Source organism: Sminthopsis crassicaudata, chromosome 2 (genome assembly GCF_048593235.1).
Source record: "Sminthopsis crassicaudata isolate SCR6 chromosome 2, ASM4859323v1, whole genome shotgun sequence".
NCBI classification, from domain to species: domain Eukaryota; kingdom Metazoa; phylum Chordata; class Mammalia; order Dasyuromorphia; family Dasyuridae; genus Sminthopsis; species Sminthopsis crassicaudata.
Genome location: NC_133618.1, coordinates 54963676 through 54990010, shown reverse-complemented (window position 1 = coordinate 54990010; position 26335 = coordinate 54963676). Strand labels below are relative to the sequence as shown.

Genomic DNA, 26335 nt, shown 5'->3' with positions numbered 1-26335 from the left:
CAGGAGGAGCAATCTGGCTACAAAGGGAGGCTTAGGGGAGTTGGCTCCCTGGGGGCGCAGCCGGCAGCTTGCTTGGACTTCTGCCAGCTAGCCTTTGCTTGGGGCTGGAGCAGAGGCTGCGGATGGCTTTGGTTATTATGTATCCCGGATGGTTATTTTGAAACCGCTCTGGTCAGTGTTACTCGAGCAGCCTTGTAAACTTGGGCTTGGGGCGGGGTGGACGGGGGGAGGCGATAAGCAGAGATACATGGCCTGGGAAAGGAGATGGGGGGAGGGAAACGAGGGCTTTCTTTCCATCCAAACCCCTGGGGCTTGTTTTCTCCCCGGCGCCTCCCTTTTGGAGGCTCTACGGCCCCCAGGCTTGAAGGGATGGTACAGTAAGAAGGGAGATTCTCCCCCCCCCCAGCCCTTCACCCCTGCTGCTGTCCATCCAACCCCTCCCCCCACATCCCTGCCCCCCAAACCCTCATCCATCACAGCCTTCCTGCTGAGGATTTTATTCCCAGCTGTTAAGTATAATGAATTTACATGAGCTGATAATGTAGACAAGAATTCAGTCAATGGCTGAGAGCGCAGAAGTTAATAAATGCCTGTATAATGAGGGCAGGGGGAGTGAGATCCCAGTACTCATTCAAGGCCTCCGGAGGGCACCGGGGCCAAAGTTTAATAAATGCTGACTGCCGCCCAGACCGGGTCCTCCCTCCTTCCCTCCCTCCCTCCCTCCCAGCTGGGGGTGGGAGCTCCCGGGGCCTCACAGCGACACCTGCTGGTGTCTGCCCCAGGCATCAGCTGGAGAACACCTGCTGTTTTCTTTGTGTGGGTGCTTGGGAATCGTGGGCTTGAGCCTTGCTGAGGACCTTCAGGATCACCCCAACAACCCCCTCCATTTACAGAGGAGGAAGCCCAGGCTCTCAAAAGCTGCGAGTCAGCGCCTTACAGATACCAAAGGGTCATTTGAACCCAAGACCTCTAATTGAAATTCAAAAGCCATTATGGCTTCTGAATTTTTAGAAGTAGTTATTCTAAATTAAATTAGGAATTAACTTAAATTTAATTTTTTTAATCAACAACATTTTTTTCTCTCTCCATATTGACTCCCATTGGAAGCACAAACATTTATTAAACGCTTACTGTATGCCAGGCCAAAAAACCAAAAGAAAGAAAGGAAACAATCCTCCTCACTCCAAACATATTAGACAGCATTGCTACTGATTTTTCTCAGGAGGAAACTGAGGTTTAGAGGGCATGGTTTGTCCTCATTCACTGGCTAGAAGCCAAGATTCAAACTCGGGTTTTCTTTGCCTTTTTAAATCATTCTTTTCCCTGGTGCCAGTAAGGGAGGACAGCTTTTAGAAAAGCAGACTTCTCTAAATTGTTATTCTATGGGGAGAGACACCGATCTGCCTTAACCTGGGCTAATGATAGCTTATGTTTATTTAGTGATTAACAAAACGCCTTGGACCTAGCTTCCTGTCCGTCCTAGGGTTCTATACATACATTATGATTATCTTAGAGATGAAGAAAACTGTGGCTCACGAGGTTACTGGGATTTGCCTGAGGTCACACAGCTGGCAAGCGCCTGAGGCGGAATCTAAGCCCCAAGTCTCTCTGGCCAGGTCTTTCACCGAGCTGCTTGTAGTAAACCAATAATCTCTTATAGGCTTCTTCTGGAAGCCTATTTTTCTCTGTAAAGGACCAAGGACAAAAAAAAAAAGAGAGAGAGAGAGGGAACTTGAATTTAACCTTCCCATGCCAAGGTCTTAACTATGGTGGAGGGACACTGCTGAGTTCTGGGGCTTTCCCCTTTTAGGTCCTCAAATCAGGAACCAATGCGATAGGATGTGGCTTTCCCTGTCCCCTCCCCCCATCACCTCCTCCACATCACCTCCACCCTGCCTATCCCATTCCCTCCTGGTGCATACATGCTGAGGAGAAATGCTAATTTTAGACTCCTGTTAATGAAGCTGCTCATTTGAAATTCTATTTTAAGTGACCTGACATCAGCAGGGCAGCTTTTCAAGGGCTTATAGCTCCAGAGCCTACAGTTCTGACATTAATATGGGGGTATTAGCCCTTTTGGGGGGAGGTGAGGGACGACTAGAAAGATGTTCAAGGTGGGCTGGGGTGGTGGTAGCACGGCATCCGATCCTGGCCCTAACCTTGTTATGGCTCAGTCCCTTCAAGCCCAAGAATTCGGTTTCAAGACTTTGTCCAGTAGCCCTGTAAAGCATGGGATGCTCAGACCAGGGGATTATTATAGAGTAACAGCCCCAGCTGATCCCTGCCGTTTCAGTGATACTGAGGGCCTAGCAGATAGAAGGTCAACATCAAACCACCGTATTCCCATTTATTTGAGACTGGAGGTAGCCTGGCAGCTGATATCCACAAATTCCTTTAAAAAAAAGGGGGGGGGGAGAGAGAGACAGAGAGAGAGAGAAAGAAAGAAAACTAGGGTTAAAAAGTGCTAGATAGACAGTCTAGGTTGGTGCATTTGAGCCATAAATGGTCTCTGAAGCCCCTGCTAGCTCTGCATTGTGATACTGGTCTCCTAAAGGAAGGAAGCCCTGAATGCAAACATACCCTACTCTCTGAATTAGCATGCCCTTGTCTCTGAAGTCACTGGCCAATTATATCCCTGGAATATTATCAGAGAGGAAAGAGTGGCAAAAATCTTAACCTGGGAAGTTCCCATTCTTGAATCCAGCCTGTATCCTAATTTTTTCCCTTAAATCTTTTAACACCAGAGCTGGAAAGGTGATTTTGGGCTCTCTAGTGACATAAGCATTTCTGAATGCTGGATTTGGGGTTTAGCTCCTGAGTGGGTCACTTTCCAATTCTGGATCTTCATTTCCTTATCTATAAAATAGTTTCTTAAATCTCACCTTGGATGAAAAAGCTTATATCAGAGATAAAATTCAAACTAATGCCTTTGGATCAAGTGGATTTTGTACCATCCTGGTGTCCCTCTGGCTTTGCCTTCATCCACAGATTCTCCCAAGAGGTTTGAAGGATGAAGAGAAAACTTGTCATAATGCAGAGCCAGTAGGACAGAGCTCTAATGATCTAAGGGAAGAAGCCAATGGGCCTGTAATCTCATATTCTGAAGTTCTAAGATGGAAGCTCAGTGGCTCAAGCTTTAGGATTATGAACTGCAGCCCTGTGGGACTCTGAGAAGTGACTAACCAGAAAGATCCCTCATCCTGAAGAGAATTGAGGGACTTTCCACCCAGACTCTTTGGAGTAGTACAGGGCATCTGACCGTGATCCTTAAGCTTGGTGCTTGGGAAGCTCCGTGAGGGTCTATGCTTCTGGGTGAAGGCCAGTGTATCTGTTTGTGGGCAGATGCTTATCTGTTAATCCCCTCCTAGGGTTGGGGGTAGAAAGCTGGAGTGAGTGGATGGCATTGATGAATGGTGGCCAGCTGGTGACAGTTGGGTGGACATGTAAATGGCTTTTCTCCCTCTTTTTCCCCTTTGACCCCATCCTTCGGGCACTGTTAATGTTTCAGGTCAGGACTTGTAGGCTGGGCTAAGAATATCTTGGCTGAGTTCATACAATCCAAGTTGTCTATAGAATGAATGAACAGTAAATGTGAAACTCTTGGGACTTGTAGCTATGGATGTCAGTCAGGTGCACATTCCCCCACTCTCTCTGGGACGGGAAATCTGTTCCCTCTAGACGGGGAGGTCTGTGTTTTGTGGGTGCCTGTATGGACTTGAGATCTATTTTAGATCTGTAAGGGACCCTAAGGAATCATTGCATCTAACCTCCTTCATGGGGCAGAAGGCACAAAAGTGAACGCCCTGGACTGGAGCCTTGGTCTCAGTTCTCGAGTTGGTGTGCTTTTCACTTACCTCTTAAAGTTCAATTTTGGAGGCTTATCTCCTCCATGGAGCTCCCAGATCTTGATGATGATTCTTATTTTTTAGAACCAAGGAGTTAAGATAAAGGTTGGGATTGCATGGTAGATAGAGTACATCTGAAAGTGGAAAGCCTGATTTCAAATCTACCCCAGACTTTGGACTGACTTGACCTTTCTCTGCCTTAGTTTCCTTATGTGTAAAATGGAGATGGTAATAATAGGACCTATTTCCCATGGTTGTTGGGGGGTAAAATGAGGTAGTTGTTTAATTTTCAAATGCTTTGCAAACTTCAAAGTGCTATAAATGCTAGTTATCATTTCTATCATTTTTGCTATCAGAGATCATTCAGCCTACATTTACAGATTGAGGAATGGGAGACTTAGAATGATTTGCCCGAGTTCTGTCCAGCAGAGTATGGGGGGAGAAGTGATCTATCTACATACTTCCCTTCCCCAGAAGGTGCCTTTCCTGGTTTTGTGTATGTGTCTTGGCTTCCACACCTTGACTCTGGGAGCTTGGGACACAGCTAGTTGGTGTATTGAATAGAGGACTAGCCCTGAAATCAGGAGAATCTGAGTTCAAATTTGACCTTAGATACTTAACACTTTCTGCTGTGTGACCCTGGGCAAGTCACTTAACCCCAATTGCTTCAGCAAAAAACAAACCAAAACACTTGTGTTCACGTAGACCTTTTTGTCTTGCACTTGCTAGGTCCTTGGGAAGTGGCAGGACAGGTCTTTCTCCTGAAGAAAGTCAATCAAGAAAGAGGAAGTAATGCCTTTGGAAAGGACAGACCTGAAGCCAGGTCTAACATTTCCTATGGATTGCTGGCTTTTTGTTTGGGAGCTGAGAGGGGCTGCTTCCCAAGCTCCATTGTACCCTAGCAGTGACCTGGGTCCCTACATCTCCAGCCACTTGCTTTTTCTTTGCAGTGACAAGGTTCTCAGTCTTTGGCCTCTGTTCAGCTGACTGTGACAACCACAGCAATAACATATCTCAAATGTTTGGATATTTACATACATATGTCTGCTGTGTGCACCTAGAGTGCTTTACAAACAATCCTGGAAAGTGGGTGCTGATATAATCCCCTCTTTTTACAGATGGGGAAATTGAGGCAAACTGATTAAGGGGCTTGGCCAAGATCACTCAACCAGTAAGCATCTGCGGGCAGGATTTGAACTTGAGTTTAGACACCAAAGGAAGAGCCCTCATGTTTCTAGCACTGGGTGGAGGGACAAGTGTTTAAAGGGAATGGGACAGAGGAAAAAAATTAGCCCAGCATTCAGAGAAGCCCTCGCTCAAGTGGAAGTCTGCCTGGTGTGTCTTTGGCCAGTTCCCTTTCCTAAAGTGTGACTGTTTCCTTACCCATCAAATGAGATTGGTTTAGGTTGCTGATCTCTAAGCTGCCTTCTATCTGCTGAGCAGAAATCTGGGGGAGAGACTGAGGAGGGGTTGTGTGGGGTTATAATCCCAAGGTCCAAGAGACCTTGGGAGTTACTCTTTCAGCCGAGCAAATCTGGCCTGTGAGCTAAGAAACTTTGGTTTGGAGATGGGGGTGAGAGGAGGCGGTACACTCCTAAAATACAGCAGAGTCAGGAGCTCAGTTCCCGTTCCTGTGGGACTTTATTTCCCTGGTTCTGTGGGAAGGAGACTGGTCATGGATCTCTGAGGTCCCAGATCTCAGTTTAGAGTCTCTGATGCTAATATTTGCTGCTGGTTGAACAAGCTTTTTGGTTGAAGGGCTAAATTCGTGTCTCTTTCTGTAACTCCCTCCACCCCTGTCGGCTGGTGGCAGCCCACTGCCCCCCAGCCCTTCTCTCCAGCCCGCCCCTCTCCCACTAGAGAGAGCTGAGGACACAGAGGGGTCAAATGCTTGGATCAATGCTGCCTCAGACACATTCAATAGGGCCTGCTGCTCGGCCCGCTGACAAACCGCCACTGTTATCTCCCCGCAGCCCTGGATGGTATAGATTGGCCGGGGTCATGTGACGCCTCGGCAGCTGTTCGGCCAGCTTGCTTTCAGTGGGCAGCCCCTGCCTCTGTGGCTGGCGGGGGCTTTGTTAGGTGAGCCGCCGCTACCAGCGCTCGCTGTGAATAATAGTGTTTCCCCATCTCGCCCTCTCTCCTCAACTCATTGAACTCGGTGGTAATTTTCCAGCCCTTCTCAGTTAAATTAAAAAAACAATCCTCCTTCCTCTCATCTCCCCAAGATTCCTGTCTCCCCCAACCCATCCTGTGGCCATATTAAAGAGCCACACAGCCCCAGCCTCCCTCCTGTGCTTTCGGAAGGGGCCCAGATTCACAAGCTTTTTCCATCCTCCTTTATCTTTTTTTTTTTTTTTTTTTTTTTAAAGGGAATATGGAGAAAACTTGGCCAGAGAATTCCTAACAGTAAACAGGGGATTGTGTGTGTGTGTGTGTGTGTGTGTGTGTGTGTGTGTGTGTGTGTGTGTATGTGAGAGAGAGAGACAGTGAGAGAGGGAGAGAGAAAGAGGGGTATCCCTGTGTGAGTCCTGTCTTTGGGAAATGTGCCTTTTAGGAGACAGAGAACCCCTGCTTTGGAGGAGGAGTGGGGGGACAGCTCCCACCAGCCAGTCAATTAAGCACTTATTATGTGCACCAGAATAGAAAGAAGATTTGGTTCTTGCCTCCAAAGAGCTCACTGCTAACTGAAGGGGAAGGGGGGGAAAGAACCACATTCAGACCCATTGACTGCAAGGAAGGGCATCTGGGGGGCAGGTGACACCGAGAGGTGGAAAAGACTTTATTTATACACAGGGAGAGCCCTGAGTTTGAATCCTGCCTTCCCTTCTGGCTTTCGGTGTGGGCAGTAAGAGCCTTCTGGTCTGCGTCTGGAAGATGGAGGCAGGGTCTGGCTTGCAATGTCAGATCCTCCATGGAAGTTGTGTTCTCTGGGTGAAAGCTGGAAATTTTTTTCCTTTCCTCTCCTACAGAGAGGAGGAGGATTGGCAAGGACGAGGGAGTTGGTTCCCTCAAACGAACTGGGTCTGGTTTGGTTTCTCATTCTCCCTGCCTTGTTGGAGGCTGCCAGGAGGGCGCCTGTGTCTGAGCCTGCTCATCTGCAGGGATGCAAGAGGGGAGGGGGTAGGGGCATGTTCCAATTAGGCTTGTTTTGAATAGACTTGTGCGTCAGGGGAATCCCCCGAGAAAGAGGTTCTCGGTGCAGATGGAGAGTGGTTTTCACCTGACCTGGGGCATGCTTGGCTGTCTATGAAGCATACCTGTTCAGGGATGGGCTGTGGTTAACCTGAGGGGGGCCCTGCTTGGGTCCCCTCACCTCCATCTCAGCGGAATGTTCATTTTTCCTCTTAGTCATTGTTATATTTTTTGAGTCTGCCAGAGTCCGTGACTTCTTTCCCCTGGTTAAACTATTATCATTCCTGCAGCTTCTGGCTCCGTTTGGGGGAAGCTAATTTATTTGTGATGCAGGCAGCTTGGCCAGAGAGTGCCAACTGCCCTGGCCATTGCGCTTCTCTGAAAGTGTGGTCTCTGTTAGGCCTTTGATTTACTCCTTTTTAATGTACCCACCTTGAGGGAACGGGGGACGGTGGATGGTGTCGGGGCTGCCCTTTCCGCCTCTGAAATTGGGCAGGTGGCCGAAAATGTTAATGGAAAACTTATTTATGGCCTGGTCCTCCTCCTTGTGCTGAGACAGAGCTGGGTTGAATGGGAGCCAAGGTTTTATTGATTGTACAAGAAGAACACAGCTTTTTCATTGACACTTAAAAGGGAAATTGAAAGCTCTGAACTCCTTATGGGGAAGAGAAAATAGGGGAACTTGTGCCCCTTGTGGGGGGAATAAGCCTGATGTCATCTCTGAGTGGCTGCACCAGGCCTCCTTCTGCTGCAGGTGGAGACCGACCAGGACATCAGCTGGTGTCGAGTTCTCGGGGCTCCGGAGTGGGAAATGAGGTTTCTGTGGGGCCCAATTTTTATTTTTAATGGCTTTATTTTTAGTGGGCATGCCTAGTAAGGGCCCCATTAGGGGACCACAAACAGCTTTCGAAGGTCTAGGTTAACTTCCTTTTTTTTTTTCCTCCTTTCTTACCACAGCCCCCTTCCCTACCCTTCACCCAAACCTGTTGAACTCACCTTTTCCACTGGAGAGCTGTAGGCCGGTCATTTTGGTGGTAGGATTCCAAAGCTGGCCGTGTGGGGTCCCACCTACTGTAATTGTGTCCCTCCTGGTCGGCCAGCACCCCGAAAGCTTCCTGCTCCAAGCATGAAACAAAGGGCATCAGGGATGGGGTTTTCCAGGTCTTTGAGAAACTTTAAGGATCCATGCTTTGGGTGAAAGTCCCAGGTATCTACCCCCAGGATAAGCTGGGATTGTGTTATGGGGATGGCCCCTTTTAAAAGATTAACCACCCCAGTCCTCCATGGAAAATCCAGTCCCCTGAAAGGGACTCCTGGCTAGTTCATTTATCCATGTGTGTTGCTGCCTCTGGGGTGGGGGTAAAGAGAAGATTACACATTCTCCCCCCCCCTCCCAACATGTCTTTTCTAAAGATGCCCTTCTCTTTCTCTGGTGTGCCTCCTCCTCCTCAGCTCCCCCCAACCTGCTCCAGGCCTCTGGGTGTTAGCTCAGTGACCGGTCCCCTTCTCTCCTTCCGCCCCTGGTGATTGGTTGTTCTTTTCATTGTTTCAGGCATGAGCCATGAGCCAAAGTCCCCTTCAATAGGAATGCTTTCAACAGCGACTCGGACCACTGCTACCGTCAGCCCCTTGACCCCTTCTCCTCTCAATGGCTCCCTTGTACCCAATGGCAGCCCAGCAGCCACCAGCAACCTGTCAGTTCAAGCAGCACCCTCTTCCAGCTTCGCCGCCGCTCTGCGCAAACTCGCAAAACAGGCAGAGGAACCGAGAGGTAAGAGAGGAGGAGGCAGTGTCATGCAGGCACTGAGTCCCATGGACGGAACAGGGAGGTTGGGGATTTCAGCTCCAAGCGTTCCTCCCCTCCCTTCCCTGGAGAGTGGGTGAGCCTCAGCTCCCCAAAATAGCATGTGCTGTGGGCCAGCGGGGAATAGCGATTAACCTAAAAGCCAGGAAGATTCATCAAGGGAAACGTGTGTGTGTGTGTGTGTGTGTGTGTGTGTGTGTGTGTGTGTGTAAGTGTACAACATAGTATAGCTGAGGAAGCATTGGATTACAGTCAGAGGATCTGAGTTCGGATCTTAGCTCTGCTAATTTATGCCATCTTGTAAATGAGTTTTTCTGATCCTAAATTCTGTTGTAAGATGAGAAAATCAGTCTAGATATAGACTCTTTATCTGCATGTTTGTGTGTGTGTGACCACAGATCTTAATCATAATCATATTTTTAAGCTTATAAAATGAAATAAAATATCACATTAGGCAAATACATCCCGGTTTCTTACCTTCCCAGCCAAGGACAAAATGAGAAATGAAATTGATAAAACAAACCAATTATCAGAAATAGATTTATCAAAATCATTTAAAAAACAACTTCCTGGCCAGCCACCACGTACAAGAACCTTTGCTCCAGATAAATGCACGCCAAGGTCAGCTCTGTCTCGTGCCCTCCTGAGAAGGACCAGTTTTCCCTGCTAAGCTTCCAGAATCAGAGTGACTGGGGAGCTGGGCCAGCCCCTTCCTTGTGGCAGTAAGGACATGAAGGCCTAGAAAAGGGAAGTCCCTAATCCCGAGTTACACAGCAAGAGCTCAGACTAGAACTTGGGGCATTTCCTGGATCTTTTCTCCCTGAAGCTGTTTTGTAGAACTCTGACCATGTGCCATTCTCCTAGTCTGCTTTTCTTCTGAGGGTCTCTCTACCTTTCCCTTTGACCTCTTCTCCCCAATTCATATTCTCAAACCCTTCCTCTGTGTAAGGGAATGGCTTCAGGGTGGGGTGCACAGAGGGCAGGAAGTCCCCTTCCTTCCTCTAGGATGGATGCACCAAGTCTTAAACAAGACTGGCTCTGGCTCACTTGGCTTCAATGTTGATTGAAGGGCTTCCCAAACTCTGCCCTCTGTAATGAGGGGAAGAGCAGTGACTTCTGCATTCATTTCTTTAGCCCGGCACGAAGCCTCCAGCTTGTAAATGCTCACTGAGTATTTACCCGGTGAAGGTAGAAGGACATGGCTATAGTTTAGTGGAGAGAGCACAAAAATTTGTTGTCAGCAGGACCTGGTTTGAATCCCCAACTCTAGAGATAGCCTCTGTGAACTTGAATAAGACAAATGACCTTGAAGCTTTGCTTTCTGTCATCAGAATCCTCTGGAAAGTGAGAAGGGGGAAAGGTTGACTGGACAAGATGATTCTTGTACCTTCAACCTATAAATCCGGTCATAAGTATCACAGACTGCTTAAGTTTTTTCCACTTGAAACCCCTTTTCACCTGAGAAATTTTTATATAATTAGGTGTACAAATAAAATAGGTGTACAAATTAAACCCTTAGTGGTGGCAGATCATAATTTTGTGACCCCTACTTTGTAATGAGATGCACAGTTTAGGAAACTGGGAAATAGACCATCCTCTCTTTCTATTCCTGGAACGTTACAAATGAAAAAACCTAAATCAAAAGTTGGATTCTGGTTATTGTCACCCCTAATCTAGTGGTCACTTGTATTCCCTATCCCTAAAGGTGGCCCGATGGACTTTGGACTCAGAAACCCTGGGGAAGTTGAAATTCAGCTTCACACACTAACTCTGTCACTGGGCAGATACTTAACTTCCTGTTTCCCCATCTGTAAAATTAGGGTCATTCTAGCATTTACTATCTAGTGTGGCGCAACTAAATGTGGGATATTTTTGTGGGGATTCTGTATGAGGGCTAGCTATTATTAAATATTGAAAAATGACTCACGAGAGATGTTGAATGAGGTGATTTTATCACATTAGGCAAATACATCCTGGTTTCTCACCTTCCCGGCTAAGGACAAAATCAATGGAGTAGGCCGTATCAGGTCTACTCCCAACATGCACCTGTCCAGTGGCTTCTGTTTGCTTAGGATGCTCCTGTGTGGCCCCAAGGAATCCTCCGGCCTGTTTGGCATTCAGGCCTAGGCTTGTTGCCTCTGATCTATTTTATTTTCTGCTTTTCCCCAGCTCTGTCACTGTAACAGCCTCAGACTCTGATTCTTGACCCTTCCCCTTGGGAGGGCCTGCACCATGGCTTATGCAGCCCTCCTCCACAGTCTGGCAGAGTGCTCAATAAATGTATGAAAGGATGACTATGGGAAGTGCCAGAGGTGGCTTTGGGGGGCAAAAGGAGGCAGTGGGGCCTCCTGTCCCATTTATGCAAGACTTTTTCTTTGAGGGAGAGTCTCGAGTTGAGCCAGAACTGCTCTATACAGGGTCCATTTTCATCTCAGCCCCTGGGGATATACATAGAAGAGGAATGTATTTCTACGCAAGTGAGCATTTACCATCTCTTCATTTATCATCTTAGCCTGCAGTACACTGATCTTCCCAGAAGCCTGGGGGGATATGATAGTCAGGCTGCTACTAGTGACCCCTTGGCCTTAGCTAGCAAGCTCTTACCATCTCACAGGGGCAGTGCATGTCCTTCGTGTATGTGTGCACACATAGGCGCATAAGCCCAAGCTGCCGCTGGGCATTCTGGACTCCTCTTGCCAGTCAGACTAGGAGCAGATGGCTCACCTGAAGTCCATGTGTCCCCCTGTCACCTTCTGCCTGCCAGCCTCTTCTGAGGCAGTTTCCCCAGACCAGGGATCACCTGGGGGTTTTAGCCAACTCCAGCATAAGGAAGAACTCTGAGGGAGGGGAAGAAAGAATCTTCATGAGAACCCCCAGCAGAGAATGGGAGCCAGACCCAGAGTCCTCAGGGCTTCTCCAGAAGATGGAATGCTTCGGAGGGAGAGCCAGGAAGAAGGAACGCTGGGGTGGTCCTGCTGGAGCTTTATTTTCAGCATCTTTAGATACTTTTTCTTACTTCCCTGCAGGTCTCAAAAGACTAGAGGCAGGGAAAAATGTAAGTTTCTGGTGCCAGGATTACCAGCCTCAGCAGCAAGCTGGCTCTCTAGGGTAAAAATAGCCCTTGTGATATACAACAGCTAAGCATAGGCAGAAGTCCCACGCAGGTAGCCCCAGGCCTAAATGCTGTGGTTCTGTAGCACATTCTCAGTCTGGTGGGCCCAGGGTTCTTGCCAAGGCTGTTGCAAGCCCTTCCACCAGTGGGAAGAGAACCTTTCCTATGGTACAGACCATATGAATAGGAAGCTGGTGAAAGAAATTTGTGGAAGCCTTTTTTCATTTCTGGTTCCCTCAAAAGATTGCAGCCTTGCAAACAGGATCTTAAGTTGTCTTTTGTTGTGTCTTTTTTTTTTTTTTTTTTTTTCTCAGCTCATTCTGGCATCTCCTCAGGTCTGGATAGCTAGGCATCCAGCAGCCAGGGCTATGTGCCAGGGGGTGTGTGGCCTGGTTCATCAGGGAACAAAGTGTACTTTCCCCAGAGTTGTGATGGCAGAAGCCCATGAGGACTTGCCCGTTGGGACCTGGCTGTTCCCCTTGGGTAGGTCACACATGTGCTGTCCTTGAGACATTTCCCCAGTAGAAATGTAGTTCCCATTCAGACCATGCTTCTCCCTGTTCTTTGGGTGGGTAACTGATGGGAAAACTAAGGCCACCAAAAAGTGTTATAGTCTGTCATGTTTAGAGCAGCTGATGTCTGCTGGAGTGGAAAGGAGAAGATGGCAGTTTTTCCTGTCTTCTGGAGCATCCCATTCCTATGGGTCAATTAAGTGCTTATTGTGTGCAAAATAAGGTCCTTGCTCTTGGAGATGAATGATGTGCAAAGACAGACATATGGAGGAAAGGTACTAGGAGCCTCTTAGCAGAAAGTGGGAGTTGAGCTCAGGTTAAAGCCATGGTTCTCAAAAGTGTGGTCTAGAGAATCCTGGAGGTTTCTTGAAACCCTTTCAGAGGAGCTACATGTTCAAAATTGGTTTTTAATTTCTAATATGATAAATATCTATAAATATAAAACTTCTTTGAACAGATCCTCAATAATGCTTAATAGTATAAACATACTGAGAAGAAAAGCTGGAGAACCATTGGTCTCAAAGGAAGTCAGGGAAGCTTAAGGAGGGAAAGAATTCCAGGCAGAAGGTCACTGAGCCAAAGGTCCAGGAAATATTAAGCGTCTCATCTGAGATGCAAGTAATCCAGTCTCAAGGATTGTTGCTTGTGTAGAGGGAAGTACAATGTGGAAAGAGGCCCGATGGTGAAGAGCTTTAAATGCCAACCGGAGTGGACCAATTTTGTATTTAATCCTAGAAGTAATAGGAGTTTGACATTTATGAATTGATGCTCCGGCAGCCCTCATTTTATCTCGGCACCTTTTGAGACTTGGGACTTTAGAAGCAAAAGAAGGGAGTGAGAAGCCTGGGCTCTAACAGTGCCCTCTCACCCACCATGGGCATTGATATCCTAGCTCTTGGTCCAGTCTTATTGTAGAACCTTTTGGGCAGAGGAAGTTATGAAAGAATCCATTATCTGCCTTCTGTGACCATGAAGTGAGACAGTTGGGACTAAGAAGGGTGTGTGAGTGAGTGAGTGAGTGAATGAATGAAAGAGAGAGATAGAGAAAGACAGAGAGACAAAGAGAGAGGGAGAGATTATAAGGGAGCCCTTCCATATGGTGCAAATAGTCAGAATGGAAGGCTGGGAGGCAGCTCTCAAACCTGAGCAGAGAGTAAATAAATAGCAGGATTGAATTTAGGGGCAACTTGGGCCTAACCCTACTTCCACCTCTCCAAGAGGTGCAGTTCTAACTAATCAATGATTCCCTCCTGCCAAAGGATCTCATGCCCTACAGGAAGGCTTTTTATTTATTTATTTTTTATCGCCATACCTTTTGTCAGTTGTAGAAAAGCTCCCCGATGTGGGTATTTTTCTTTCTTTTTGCTGTTGGCTTATCTCCATAGCACACCTTTTAACCTTCCTTAGCTTTCCTCCTCCCCTTCCTCCCCTTCAAGTTGCTTCTTATTTTTAGCCATAGGACTGAATTCTTTCCATCGTTTCATGGGCTAATGTCTTTCCTCAGCATCGTGTCTCGAGGGTGCAGTTTAAAAATTCAATTCAGACAAAGTAATCCAAATGCCATATCATTTGCTGTACCCCGAGAGAAAGGATGAAGAGGAAAGAGGAATCTGTCCCCCTCAATAGGTTTCCGTGCTGATATGCTTCATTGAAATTTTATTTTTCCTAAAGGCTCCTAAATGTGTTCTCAGAGCAGCCAAACTGCCCCTGCTAAATTACAGCGTCAGCGACTGCTGGGTGCCTGGATGCAGAAACGCACATCTGAATGTTTGTCTCACTAATGGGCTGTAGAACTGGATGGAGCCCAGCAAAAGGACAAGGCTCCATCATCAGCAGGATTTGGGGGAGGGAACAGTTGGACCCTAGGCCCTGGGAAGGAGAAGGAGAAAAGGGACAGGAGTGTGGACTTGTGTGTGAAAGGCCTCAGGGACTGGGAATTCATGAGGTGCTTTAGGATTTAGGACCTGAAGGGGCTTAAGAGATCTTCTGGACCAACCCCTTTGTTTTACTGAGAGAGAAAGGAAGTGACCCAAATTACACAGGTTAGTCGCTAGGAGACTTGAGATTTGAACACTCCAAATCCATGATTCTTCCCACCTACCTAGAAAGTACCTCATTGTTGGTTCTGTAGAAAAGGCATTAAGACTTAAGATGAGCATTGCAATGCAGTGATCAGCAATTTCAAGACTTTGTTCATCTGGATTCCTTCCTCACCAGTGGGTTACAGCCCTTGCCTGAGCTTTGCGACCAAATGGAAATAGAAGATCGCGTTATGAGCAATCCCAGTGGTGTCTGATTGCCATTGTCATGAACTTCTCAGGGTAAACTTAGCTCCGCTGGAATGTTGCCTGTGTGCACATAGTGGTAGAGAGGGAAGAGGACTGAGTTTGGAGATGGGAGATTGGGGTTGCAATCCCCCCTCTAGCATGTGTCAGCTCTGTCACTTGTCCTGACCTCTGGGTCTCGGTCTTCCTTTGTGAAATAAGTAAGTTGGTTTCGAAGGGGGACCTTAAATCTCTTCAGATCAAACAAGTATATGACCTAATACTTCCTTCCCTCTTCTGGGATTATGTTCTTCCTTTGTAAAACAGTAGTGGGGGCTTAGGGTTGGTTTTTAGGGTCCCGTTTACTCTGTCATTTGGTGATGATTTCCAATCATCAGTAGGACATACAACGGGGATGAGTTGTATTGAGTCAGTACCCGGTGTTGTGTGAGAAGATAATTTCTCTTCCTTAGAGGGGATCGTCATCTTGGGGAATTTAGATGGAGGATGGAACTAGATACAATGACCTTCCGACTCTTTAGATTCTGTGACCCTTTAATTCTTGCCTGATTTCCCCATTGGGAGGGATTGCATGCATTCAGGGAATCCTACCTGAATTGAAAAAGGCAGAGGGCTGTGATTATGAAACAGGTTTTATTCTCTGTATACATATAGGCTTCTACTGTCATTTTCTGGGAGCCCTTGGCTACGGGTGACCTAATATAGCCTGTATGAAATGGCTTGAGCAGCATGGAAAGGGGTGGCCCTACTACTACTTGCTAATGTTGCCTACTGTGCCCCAAGTAACATCTTGGTATCTTGGTGTAATTAAATTGGTGCCAAAGTGGTGATTTGCTCAGATGGGAAAAGCCCACCTTGTTGGTTGCATAAAGCACAAGTGTTATTTGGTTTTAATATATATGGTTGTATGTCTGTGTGTAGATAGGGTGAAATCTGTGCTTCCATGTTGAAATTTGGAGTCTCAGGGGAAAGGGCCCAACTAGTTATCCCAATTTGATGATTTGGATTTTTACTTCACAAAATAGAGGCATTGAGCCAGCCTTGAATTAGTGCAAAGAGAGCCGACTTCCTCTGGTCTTGCAGTCAGGAAAGCCAAAGTTCAAATTTTGTCTCTGACACACGATTGGTTATAGTTACTTAGGGGCAGCTAGATGGCATAGTGGATAGAGCACTAGGCCTTCCTAAATTCAGATCCAGCCTCAGATCCTGTTTGACTCATCTGTCAAAATGAGCTGGAGAAGAAAACGGCAAGCCATTTCAGTATCTTTGCCAAGAAAACCCCAAGTAGGGTCACAGAGGGTCGGACAGAAACAACTGAACAATAACAAGTTGCTTAATCTCCTAGACAAAATCTCAGACTATACGTAAAAGGCAGAACAGTTACTAATCTCCATTGGGAGAGAGTTGACATTTTGGAAGTTCTTTGCTCCAGTGAAATCATGGGTGCTTCCCCCAAGTCCCTGCCAAGAAGAGAAGGGAATGGTGGGGAATAGAACTCTCCAAGACATTTTTGAGCAGTGCTCTAAAGCTAGAATGGAAAGGCAGGGCTTTGCACTGTGGAGCCCATCATTCCATACTTCCCTGGGAAGTACATCATCTGGAAAATGATGGTGGGAGAAATCATCTCTCAGTTCCCTTCCAGACCTGTGAGGCTTTTACAGCCTTCACGTGCCACACTTGTAGCCCTGTTGGTCGTCAAAGTCTCTTGGGGGAGGGGCTGAGGGCTTTCACAGGTACCCCCAAGAATGAGGGCTCAGTTAGTACTTGTTGACTGGCTGGTGATGCTTTCCCTGTCTAGTAGGGTTTCCATGGACATGTAAAAATGCTTGGGTTGGGGACTGACTCTGGGAGAAAACAGCAGACATTGCTTTTATTTAATTTAACTTTATTATTATTTTTAAAAAATTGCCCTAGCTGTGTGAGCAAGATTGCAGCTGGGGCCACCGGCTCCCAGGAGGCTGACAAGCACCTCCATTAGCTCTGACCTCCTGGATAGTTTGACCCTGCCCCTGTCCTCTCCTTTCCCTGCTTCCACCTCTCGCCCCCGCAGCACGCCAATCCCCAACCCTGGCCCTCTGAAGCATGACACAGCAGCGGCGGCTGCCAAGCTGCAGGTTAGGAGTCTGTACTGGGAGCTGGGGCTCGGGCAAGCTGTGTGACCATCTGCTGGTAATGCCCCCGCCGCAGCGGGCTCTGCCTTCCAGTGGAGAGCACAGCCACAACCTGCTTGTTTGAGAGGGTGTTGGAAAAGGGGGCGGGAGGCAGAGAGAGAGAGAGAGAGAGAGAGAGAGAGAGAGAGAGAGAGAGAGAGAGAGAGAGAGAGAGAGAGAGAGTGTGTGTGTGTGTGTGTGTGTATGAGTGACAGGGAGGAAGCCGGCTTTTCCTATCTAGAGACAGCCGGATCCTGCAGAGCTGGATACAGACCTTCTCCAGAACTCATAAACATTCGACTTCAATGGTTAGAATCTACAACAAAAAAAGAAATCCACCCATGGCTCTTTGAAGAAGCAGAAGTGCAAGGTTCCTTTCTCCTTCGCTAGCTCCAAAAAGTGATATCCCCTCCCTTCCTTGGTAATAATAAGTAGACACAGAATCTCTGTCCCAAGGAGGGGAGAAGCAGCTCATTTGTGTTTGTGTGGGCATCTGGGATCCGGCTTCTTGTTCCTCACCCTTGAAGCATGAATCTGAAGCAAAGGGCAGGGCCCAGCCAGCTCCCCTTCCCAATGATGAGTTCACTTCACTCCCTGTAATCTCAGGCCCTCTTTCATGTGGGTTCCAATCCCCAGTCCCAGCCCTGGCTTAGGTGACATTCCTAAAGAATGTTTCACCCAGCATTCTCCTCCACCTTGACGCTGGCCACTTCTGCTCTCCATCTCTCCTGCCTAAAGCAAGCCTGTGTCTTACTGGGTCCAGCTTCCCAATGGAAACCAGAGGACTTCCATACTGGAGGAAGAATTCCCAGGTCCTTGGACCAATCCCCTTCCCTTTCTTCTCCAATGGCTCTTAGGAAGTGACATTATCCTGACATTCAGAAATGTCATAGTTCTGACTTTCTATCATTCAGTGGCTCTAGAAAGGGCCTTTAAGGAAGGATCTTCCGTAGCAGTAGTTCTTCACTTTTTTGTGTGTCCTAGATTCCTCTGGAGGACGGGGAAACTTTGGGAACCCCTGGAAATCCCAGTCATGTTTTTAAATGAACAAAAAAAAAAAAAAAAAACTATGTCAGATTACAAAGGAAACCAACTATACTGAAATATAATTGCCAATATTGTAGATTAAAAAAAAAAAAAAGTTAATGAATCCTTAGGTTAAGAAGGCCTGATTGTAGTCCAATCACTTCATTTTATACATAAGGGAACCTGGGAGGAGAAATGAGTTGGTTGGCAGTCACACAGGGTGGTAAAGAGCAGAAGAGGTCCGGCTTGCACAACCTGAGCTACTTTTCTTAAAGGCTGGACTTGCCCACTTAAGTAGCAAAGCCAGGCCTGCTGCCTCCCAGCTGACCTGTCCCAGTAGGCGGCAAAAAAAGTCCGCTGGCCTGGATCTCTGACATGAAATGGAGCTGGGGCTTCCCGAGGGACTTTGAATTCCAGGCTCCTTTGAGATGAGGAGAAGCGCTGAGCCGCTATGGCTAGCAGAAGGCTGGGGGCCAGAGAGGGTCATCGCCCTCTGACCCCGGGCACTTCTGAGCCTGGCATTTGTCTGGAGTAAAGTATGGTTCAGGCCGGGTCTGGGCTGGATCAGCTGCCAGGGTCACCATTTGAAAGCTGTGCAGGGGGATATCCTCTCTGGAGACTGTCTCTTTAAAAAACCAAAACAACATGAAGGAGGGGGATGGGAGGGAGGAAAAACCCTGGCTGCCATCAAGAAAGATCCATTTGGAAGTTCATGTACATGTGTCAATCATGACACTAGCATGGTTTGGCAAAGCAGGCCCCCCCATCCCCGCCCCCCTCTATCTGGAGGCCCATCTGTTTGCCTCTCTGCTCCCAGGCTTCTCAATCTCTTTGTAATTGGGGGATGGCTCAGAGGCCGCAGCTCCTGGAAATCCAGACAGGCCCAGGCTTGTTTCTCTCTGAGATGGGATTTGGGGAGACAGGGAGGGGCAAGGAGGCTTCTCTGGGCCAGGGCTCACCCCACTGGGGACCCTGAGGGCCCTCGAGGCTGGGGTGGATGGTGACAACTGCCGGAGGGCTGACTAGTCTACCAGGATTGGGGCTCAGCTGCTCTAATGGGAGGGCTGCTGGGAGAAGGAAGGCGGGCTGGCTCCTTCTGTCCCTGCTCGCACCATCCGGCCCCCCTTGTGCATGTACACACACACACACACACACACACGCACGCTCGCGAGTCCCTTGCTCTCATCATCCCCTCCTAGACACAATGCTCCCCTCCTCTCTCTCTTTGTCTTTCTGTCTTACACACATAAACACATTCACACTTACACCTTGCTCTCACCATTCCTTCCTAGACACACTTTTTCTGTCTGTTTTTCTCTGTCCCTCTTTTCTCCCTCCCCTCCCTCTCTGACACACACACTCTCTCTCTTTCTCTCCCCTTCTTCTTACTTTCCTTCATCTTTCTCTGTCTCTCTCTCTGTCTGTCTCTCTGTCTCCTTCATCTTTCTCTGTCTCTCTGTCTCTCTCTCTCTCTCTGTCTCTCTGTCTCCTTCATCTTTCTCTGTCTCTCTCTCTGTCTCTCTCTCTCTCTCTGTCTCTCTCTCTCTCTCTCTCTCTCTCTCTCTCTCTCTCTCACACACACACACACACACAACACACACACTCCCCTTATCTTATCTCTAAAATGAGGTCAGAATGTGATCTCCCTCCTTCCAGCTTCATCCTCTGAGTTGAAATCCTGGACTTTTTTCTGCTCTATACTCCCTTAGCCTAGAATAGGAGACAGTTTTTGAAAAGGTATTGAATAGAGGCTTTCCTATCCTCCATTACTTTATCTTGTTTAGTCCCTTTTCCCTCTCTTCCACTACTGCCCTTTTTTCCTCCTTCTCTTTTTCACCAGCCTCCTCTCAGCCTGTCTGAGTAGCCCCTACTTTTCTGTTGCCACTCAGATGCTTTAGTTCCTCACCCACATTAGCAAGCTCAAGCCCTGATTTTTCTGATGCATAAATTTCCCCAATCCCAGGTCTCATGGAGGCTGTCATTTTTCTTAGCACGTATTCACAAATATCTGCCCAGTAAATTCATTTCATAACGAAAATCTACACATCCCCTGTGTTGACTTAGACTTAACTACTGTGTAATGTGATTGTGAAATCCTGCCTCAGCCCAAGCCCACCGTCTGGCTGGGTGCGATGAGATGGATCAGTTCACGTTTCAGCTAGGCTGCAATTTTCTCCTTTTGAGGCCTTACATTAGGATAAGGATACAGCAGAGTAGGAGCCTCCTGAGAACCTGGGGGAGGGGGGATGGATAAAAGAGGGAGGGAGGGAGGGGGAGAGAGAGAGAGAGAGAGAGAGAGAGAGAGAGAGAGAGAGAGAGAGAGAGAGAGAGAGAGAGAGAGAGTGTGTGAATGAGGGTCAGTGGGGTGGGAGAGGGAGGGAGAGAGAAGGCGTGTCTCTTCCCTGGAAGGACTGAAAGTTGCCTTCAGATAGGGACTTGGAAGGGATGTGGTGATCACTCACCTTTCTGGAGTATGTTGAGGCTTTACAATAGTCCCATGAGGTTAAACTGTATAAAGAATGTCAACAGTTTTACTGAAGGAAAAGATGAGGCTCAGAGGTGGGGGATTGGCTCATGGGTACCACAGTTAGTAAGCACTTCTGGCATTTGGACCTAGTCCAGTCTTGGGGAGAGTGACAGGAGTCAGAGGGTTAGCATTGAGGTATTTAACATGACATCTACTCTCCTGCTTTGGAGAGTGTTGAGCATGGTGGGCACCAGTCTCTGCAGTCTGAGATTTTCTGCTTCCTTCCCTGACTTTTGCATAGGGAACGGTGTGGCTGGGGGGTTGATGCTGTCGGTCAGATTTTAGTTTAGACCCTAACTCTTCATGACCCCAATTGGGGTTTTCATGGCAAAGGTGCTGGAGTGCTTTGCCATTTTGCTTTGCAAGGTTATATTTTACACATAAGGAAACTAAGGGCGAACAGGGTGAAGTGAGTTGCCCAAAGTCACACAAATAATAAGTGTCTAAGGCCAGATTTGAACTCAGGAAGAAGAATCTTCTTTACTTTAGACCCAGCACTCTCTACCGTATCACCTAGCTGGGCCATGAATTTTGCATTCAGAGAGAAAATTGCATTAACCAAAGGCATTTTATTTAGTGGAGCCCAATTCTAGCTGGTTTTTATATCCAGAAGACCTTCCCTTATACCAAATATTTGCATTTTTTGAACAAAGCTGAGTAACATAAATTCCTTTTTTGCTCCTAAACTTCAGAATTCTGTCTCTGTATGTGTGATGGATAAGTTACCTATATGTATTTTTAAAAGATTGCCCCATTAACATTTTCCCCATGACTTTCATTTTTAAAAAACACTGAAAGGTTTTCCATGGCCTCAAAGTTTCCAGAGATTTTTGTACCTCAAGTGGCCCCAAATGGGTATTAATTGAGGTCAGGGAAGGGTTTGAAATGCATGGTCAGGTTTATGCCAAGTGTTGGCAGCAAGCCAAGCTCAAACAAGGGCCCTCCCTCTCCTGCCTAGGGAAAGGCTGGCGAGGAGCAAGCTGTGGGGCAGGAACTTGTGGCTAAATTTAGGAGATGAGGGGTCCTGACCTTTCCTGATTTCAGTCCACTCTGAGGATTCTTGGTGAACCGCCGCTTCCTGTGTCCACCAGAAGTTGATCTGCTTCAGAAACCAGGTTGTTAAAGGTGCATATAGATCTCTGGACCAGGACAATGCCCGAGATTCCAATTCTAGTCTTCTCTGAGAAGCTTAGAATATGAAATGTCAGAATTAGAAAGGGAGAATGGCTCCCAGCTTGCTAGAGGGGAAAGGGTGCTTGCTCTTGCATTAGCAGTGAAATCAAAGGACCACAGTTCTAAATCCCATCTTTGAACTGCTCATGTGAAGACCCTTAGCCTCCTTCACCTAGTGTATTTGAGGTTTGAGTCACTTTACAGAGTCTTTCTTTCTTTCTTTCTTTCTTTCTTTCTTTCTTTCTTTCTTTCTTTCTTTCTTTCTTTCTTTCTTTCTTTCTGAGGCAATTGGGATGAAGTGACTTGTTTAGGGTGACAAACTTGTTAGCAAGTAATTGTTAGTGGATTTGAACTCAGGTCCTCTTGATTCTGGGTTCATTGCTCTGTTGTGTCACCTGAGTTTCCTCAAAGAAGGGAATGAACATGTATTAGGTGCCCGAGACCCTAGCTAAGATGTTCTTCTCTTACTTAAATCATCCTGTTACTATGCATTTCCACCGAGGTAAAGCTAAGGAATTCCGATAGGTGACCTGAGAAGTTATTGAGGATTTGAAAGGTGGCCAGTCCTGGGTTACTTCTGCCTGTTCCATGTTTGTCGAGGGCCTCTGGATTTATTCTGCCTTTATGGAAAGGGAGGGACATGTCCCAAGGGACCTGCCACCATTGGCAAGGGACAGGAGAGTATGCTTAGCTGGCCTCCCATCAGTTCCCCTCCCTGATCAGACTGGCCAGAACTGGGGGCAGGGCCCAGGGCCTGAGCAGTAGTAAGCCTGGGAGAGAGCCCAAGAAAACAAACTGCTTGGAATCTACCCCTTTGTCATTTCCTTGAATCTTTTCCCCTAATTCCTACTGTTCTCCCTCTCCTCATCTACCCCCTCCAAATCCTCACAAATCGGAGGGTTTTGTTTTTCATTTCTGAGATCCATCGCTTTCCTAAGTGTCTCTCTCCTTTCCAGCTAAGTGGCAGCTAGAGGAGGTGTAAAATACAAGTCCGAGCAAGACCAGTATTCTGGTGAGATTTTTGTTGGCTGGGATTGCCTTAAATTGGGCTCAGGCTTTGCCAGAGATTTTTCTTCCCTTATTACTTACACACACACACACACACACACACACACACACACACACACACACACACACACACTCTATTGATTTCCTTTTTCTTGAGGGAGAGGGTCCTGCTCTTTCCTAGAGCAGAAGTTCTTATGATGATGTGATGATGGTCATGTACACTTCAAGGTCTGTCACCATCTCTTGGGCTTGGGAAGAAAAGAAGCCTTTATTAAGTGGCTGCCATGAACTTCATAGTGACTCTCATTGGAAGGAAAGTCCTATTATTATTCCCATTTTGCAGTTGAAGAAAGGGGGGCAGGCCCAGATTAACCAGCCCTGGGTCAGAGAGCTCTAGTAAGTGTGTGAGGCTGGATTTAAACACACATTTTCCTGACTCCATTCCCAGGGCTCTATCCACAATGCCTTAAATTCTGTGTTTGTCAAGTGTGTAAGGGGATTGGATTAATTTTCTCTTAAGAGTCCTTTTAATTTTAACATTCTAGTTCTGAAGCCCCCCTTTTAACTCCATCATCCCACAAGGCTGTGACTGCTATTGATCCACAATTGATTACAATTACAATTGACTATGCATTGGTTTTGGAGTCACAGCAAGTTTCCATTACTGTTTTGATCTTGTCACACTTCTCCCATATGCCCTCCTTTCTTCCCTTCCTCCTTCTCTTCGTCCCCCCATCTATCTCCCCTACCTCTCTCCATCTCTCTCTATCTCTTTCTGTCTGTCTCTTTCATTCGCTCTCTTTCTGTTTCTCTTCCTCTCTTCTTTATCTCTCCCTCTCCGTTATTATCTCCCTCCCTTCCTCCCCCTCTTTCTCCCTTTCTGCCTTTCTCTTCCTGCAACTCCTCCTATCTCTGAGTCTCTTATCTGTCTCTCCTACTCCCTTCTTCTTTCCTTCTCTCTTTCTGTCTTTATCTCCCCCCCCCCACACACACACATTCTTTTCTGAATCTTTGTACCTTTCAGGGTTCCCAGCTCACAATCCTATCTCCCAACTCCAGAAACTCTTTGCTTTCCCCTTAGCCCGAGCATCTCTGTAACTGCTCAGATACTCTCTCCTGGAACTAATTTGCATCCACTTTGTGTTTCCTTGTATATGTGCCCATTGCCTCTCCCCTTAGAACATAAGCTCTTTGTGGGCCCAGTTTCCTGAGCACAGGGGCTGGCACATAGTTAAGTCACAGTTTAGTCTGGCCACCATCCCTTCAAGGCTATCCGGTTTGTTCTTGTCTGTTTGGACACTAGGCCCCTTGAGGCCAGGCCCCCCTTCTGAGTTTCTGTGCCTCTACTGCCTGGGGTACCGTCCTCATTGGAGGCTCCTGATGCACACTCTTTGGCCGGCTGGTTTATCTCATCTCTAGCCAGATTGGCCCGGGAGGGTCACATCACTACATTCTCATTAGCTGATGAACATCGCTGGATTTCTTAGCTCCTCCCCTCTTTTCTTCTGCTTCTTTGGGGTCTCAGCTGTTAATTACATTTGTCTGTCCGCCTCCCCCCACTAATCTGCTCTCCTGGAGCCCGACTCAGGAGGTCACACAACAAAGGTGACATGGACATACTGGGGCGCTTGTCATCTCCCATCCAGATTAGTTTCATTGACTAACTCCTTGCTGAATACCACCAGTTAATTATAATGATCACAAACCTTCCTGTTTAAAGCCACACAGTGAGAATTAAGGTTCTGAAGTAAGACTTTAGCTTCATTAATTGCCGGGCTCATTGTGATGGTATTGATTGTTAGCGCTATCGGGGTGAGTAATGGTTTCCTAACACAGAGGGGATTAGGCTGCTAATTGCTGTTGGCCTTGCCTTGACAAGATACACTTCAGTGGGTGTCAAATCCCTAGCCTTTGGTTCCTTTGTCAGAAACAGCCTTTTCCTATCTCCCTCTCTTCTCACCCCCCTCCCCCCTTCTGCTCTTATAAATGAAACTAATTCAGAGAGACTCGGGAATAATTAATAAGGCACTGTAACTAATAGCTCTGGCCTCCACCCTGGCTGGGGGGGGAGGGTGGCCAGGGGGAAGGCACCCTCCCCGTGCAGTCTTTCCATTGGGTTCTTCTCAGACCTGATGTCTCGGGTCTCTTGTCTGAAGAGGGTTAGGGCCCAGTATCTGAGGCTTTGAGATCCAGTCTACCCTTGTCATTTGAGCATGCTCTTCCAGAAACTCTCAATATTTGACTTGGAAGAGATAGCACCCTTCAGCTTGATGACTTCTAGTTCCTTGGTCGCTGTCCTAGGTAGAAGGCCACCCCCCCTTTCACTATTTTGTGTAATAGTCACTGTTACTGCCTGGTACCCTCTGTATGCTTAGGGTAAACATGAGATCTTGAACTGAAAGGGGGCCTTAGAAATCGTACCATCCAAGTCCTTTGTGGTTTTGCATTCTTAATTAAATTTTTTTTTTCCCCAAATAACAAGCATTTTATTTTCTCCGTGCCTCCCACTGAGAAGAAAAAAGCAAATCTATGAACACAACGTGCATGGTCAAGCAAAATCCATTTCCACATTTTCCTGTCCAAAAATGAGTCTTGTTCTTCATGTTTAGTCCTTCAGCTCTCTTTCAGTCCCAACCCCTTTGTTTTACAGAGGTGGACATTAAGGCCCCACACAAGTTAAATGACTTGATCGGAGACACATCGATAAGGAGAGGAAGGATTTCTGGCTCCAAATCTAGATTTCTTTACTCCATCTCATGTTGCTGGGCATAGGATCTTAGACTGTCAGAGCAGAAAGGGATCTTGCAAGCTTTCTAGTCTCTAACCCCTTATGGAGAGTGGGAGGGAGAGGGGGTTTCTCTGAGATCATAAAGTATGTTTAATGGGAGCCAGGCCTCTGAACTCCGAACATTCTTTAGACTTTATTTCTAGGCTGCAGCTCATTTATTTGGGATTTTGGGATGGAAAATCTGTACCTACAAGCTTAGCATTCTCCCCTTTTCCCTCAACAAAATTGCTGAGGCAGCTCAGTGTGTTGGAAATAGCACTCACTCTGGAATCACAAGATTCGGTCACCTGTATGACCTTGGGCAGGAAAGCCAATCTTAAAAGAATTGGATGTGACCCGTATTCCCTTTCATCTCCGTAGCCAAAATCTGACTGGGATTTGGGGTTTGGGGGATGTGAATTTAAATCCTAGGTCTGCCACTTACCATGTGCCCATAGATAGGCCGGTTAGTTAAGCTGTCCTGAACTCATGGGTTCAAGTAGGGCATTGGACTGGACCACATCTGAGGGTCCACCCAACTCTAAGTCTATCCCTAAAGAATAAATAACATGTTGGAGTTTATATAGCTGGTACCTTCTCCCCTGCACAACACATCTACACCCGCCATTTCTCAGTTGGGACAGGAGGTGGCCAGTCTTTATTGGTTAGTAATTGTCTCTCCTGGGTCTCTCTCACATTTGTCAGTAATGCAGGCAGGCTTTAACCTGCCTTCTTCCTGCTGTACCTTCAGCTCATGTTTGTGTTATTAAAAACACGTTCCTCTCCTTAGTTCTTGGAAATGAAATCGGTATTGCCTTGTTTTTAAAATTGGGGAAACCAAGGCTCAGCAAGCGATATGAAGGGAGTAGCTAGCCTAGTGGAGGTCTTGGGCCTGGAACTTCAGTTTTTCTAGGTACATATTTAACCATCAGGGCCTCAATGTTAAGTTCAGGTTAGGCTAGGCTTGAATTGTGAGGTACAGGGTTCTGGC

At 47.1% G+C, this 26335-nt stretch overlaps 1 protein-coding gene across 6 annotated transcripts in view; it reads left to right on the top strand.

Annotated features, from left to right (window-relative positions):
• Nucleotides 1–26335, top strand: part of GSE1 (Gse1 coiled-coil protein) — a 771132-nt gene that overhangs the window by 694944 nt on the left and 49853 nt on the right. For all 6 annotated transcript variants that reach the window (XM_074286303.1, XM_074286301.1, XM_074286302.1 and 3 more), the window contains one exon: nt 8533–8751. In XM_074286303.1, the coding sequence (XP_074142404.1) occupies nt 8533–8751 (219 nt within the window). The remainder of the gene's footprint in view (nt 1–8532; nt 8752–26335) is intronic.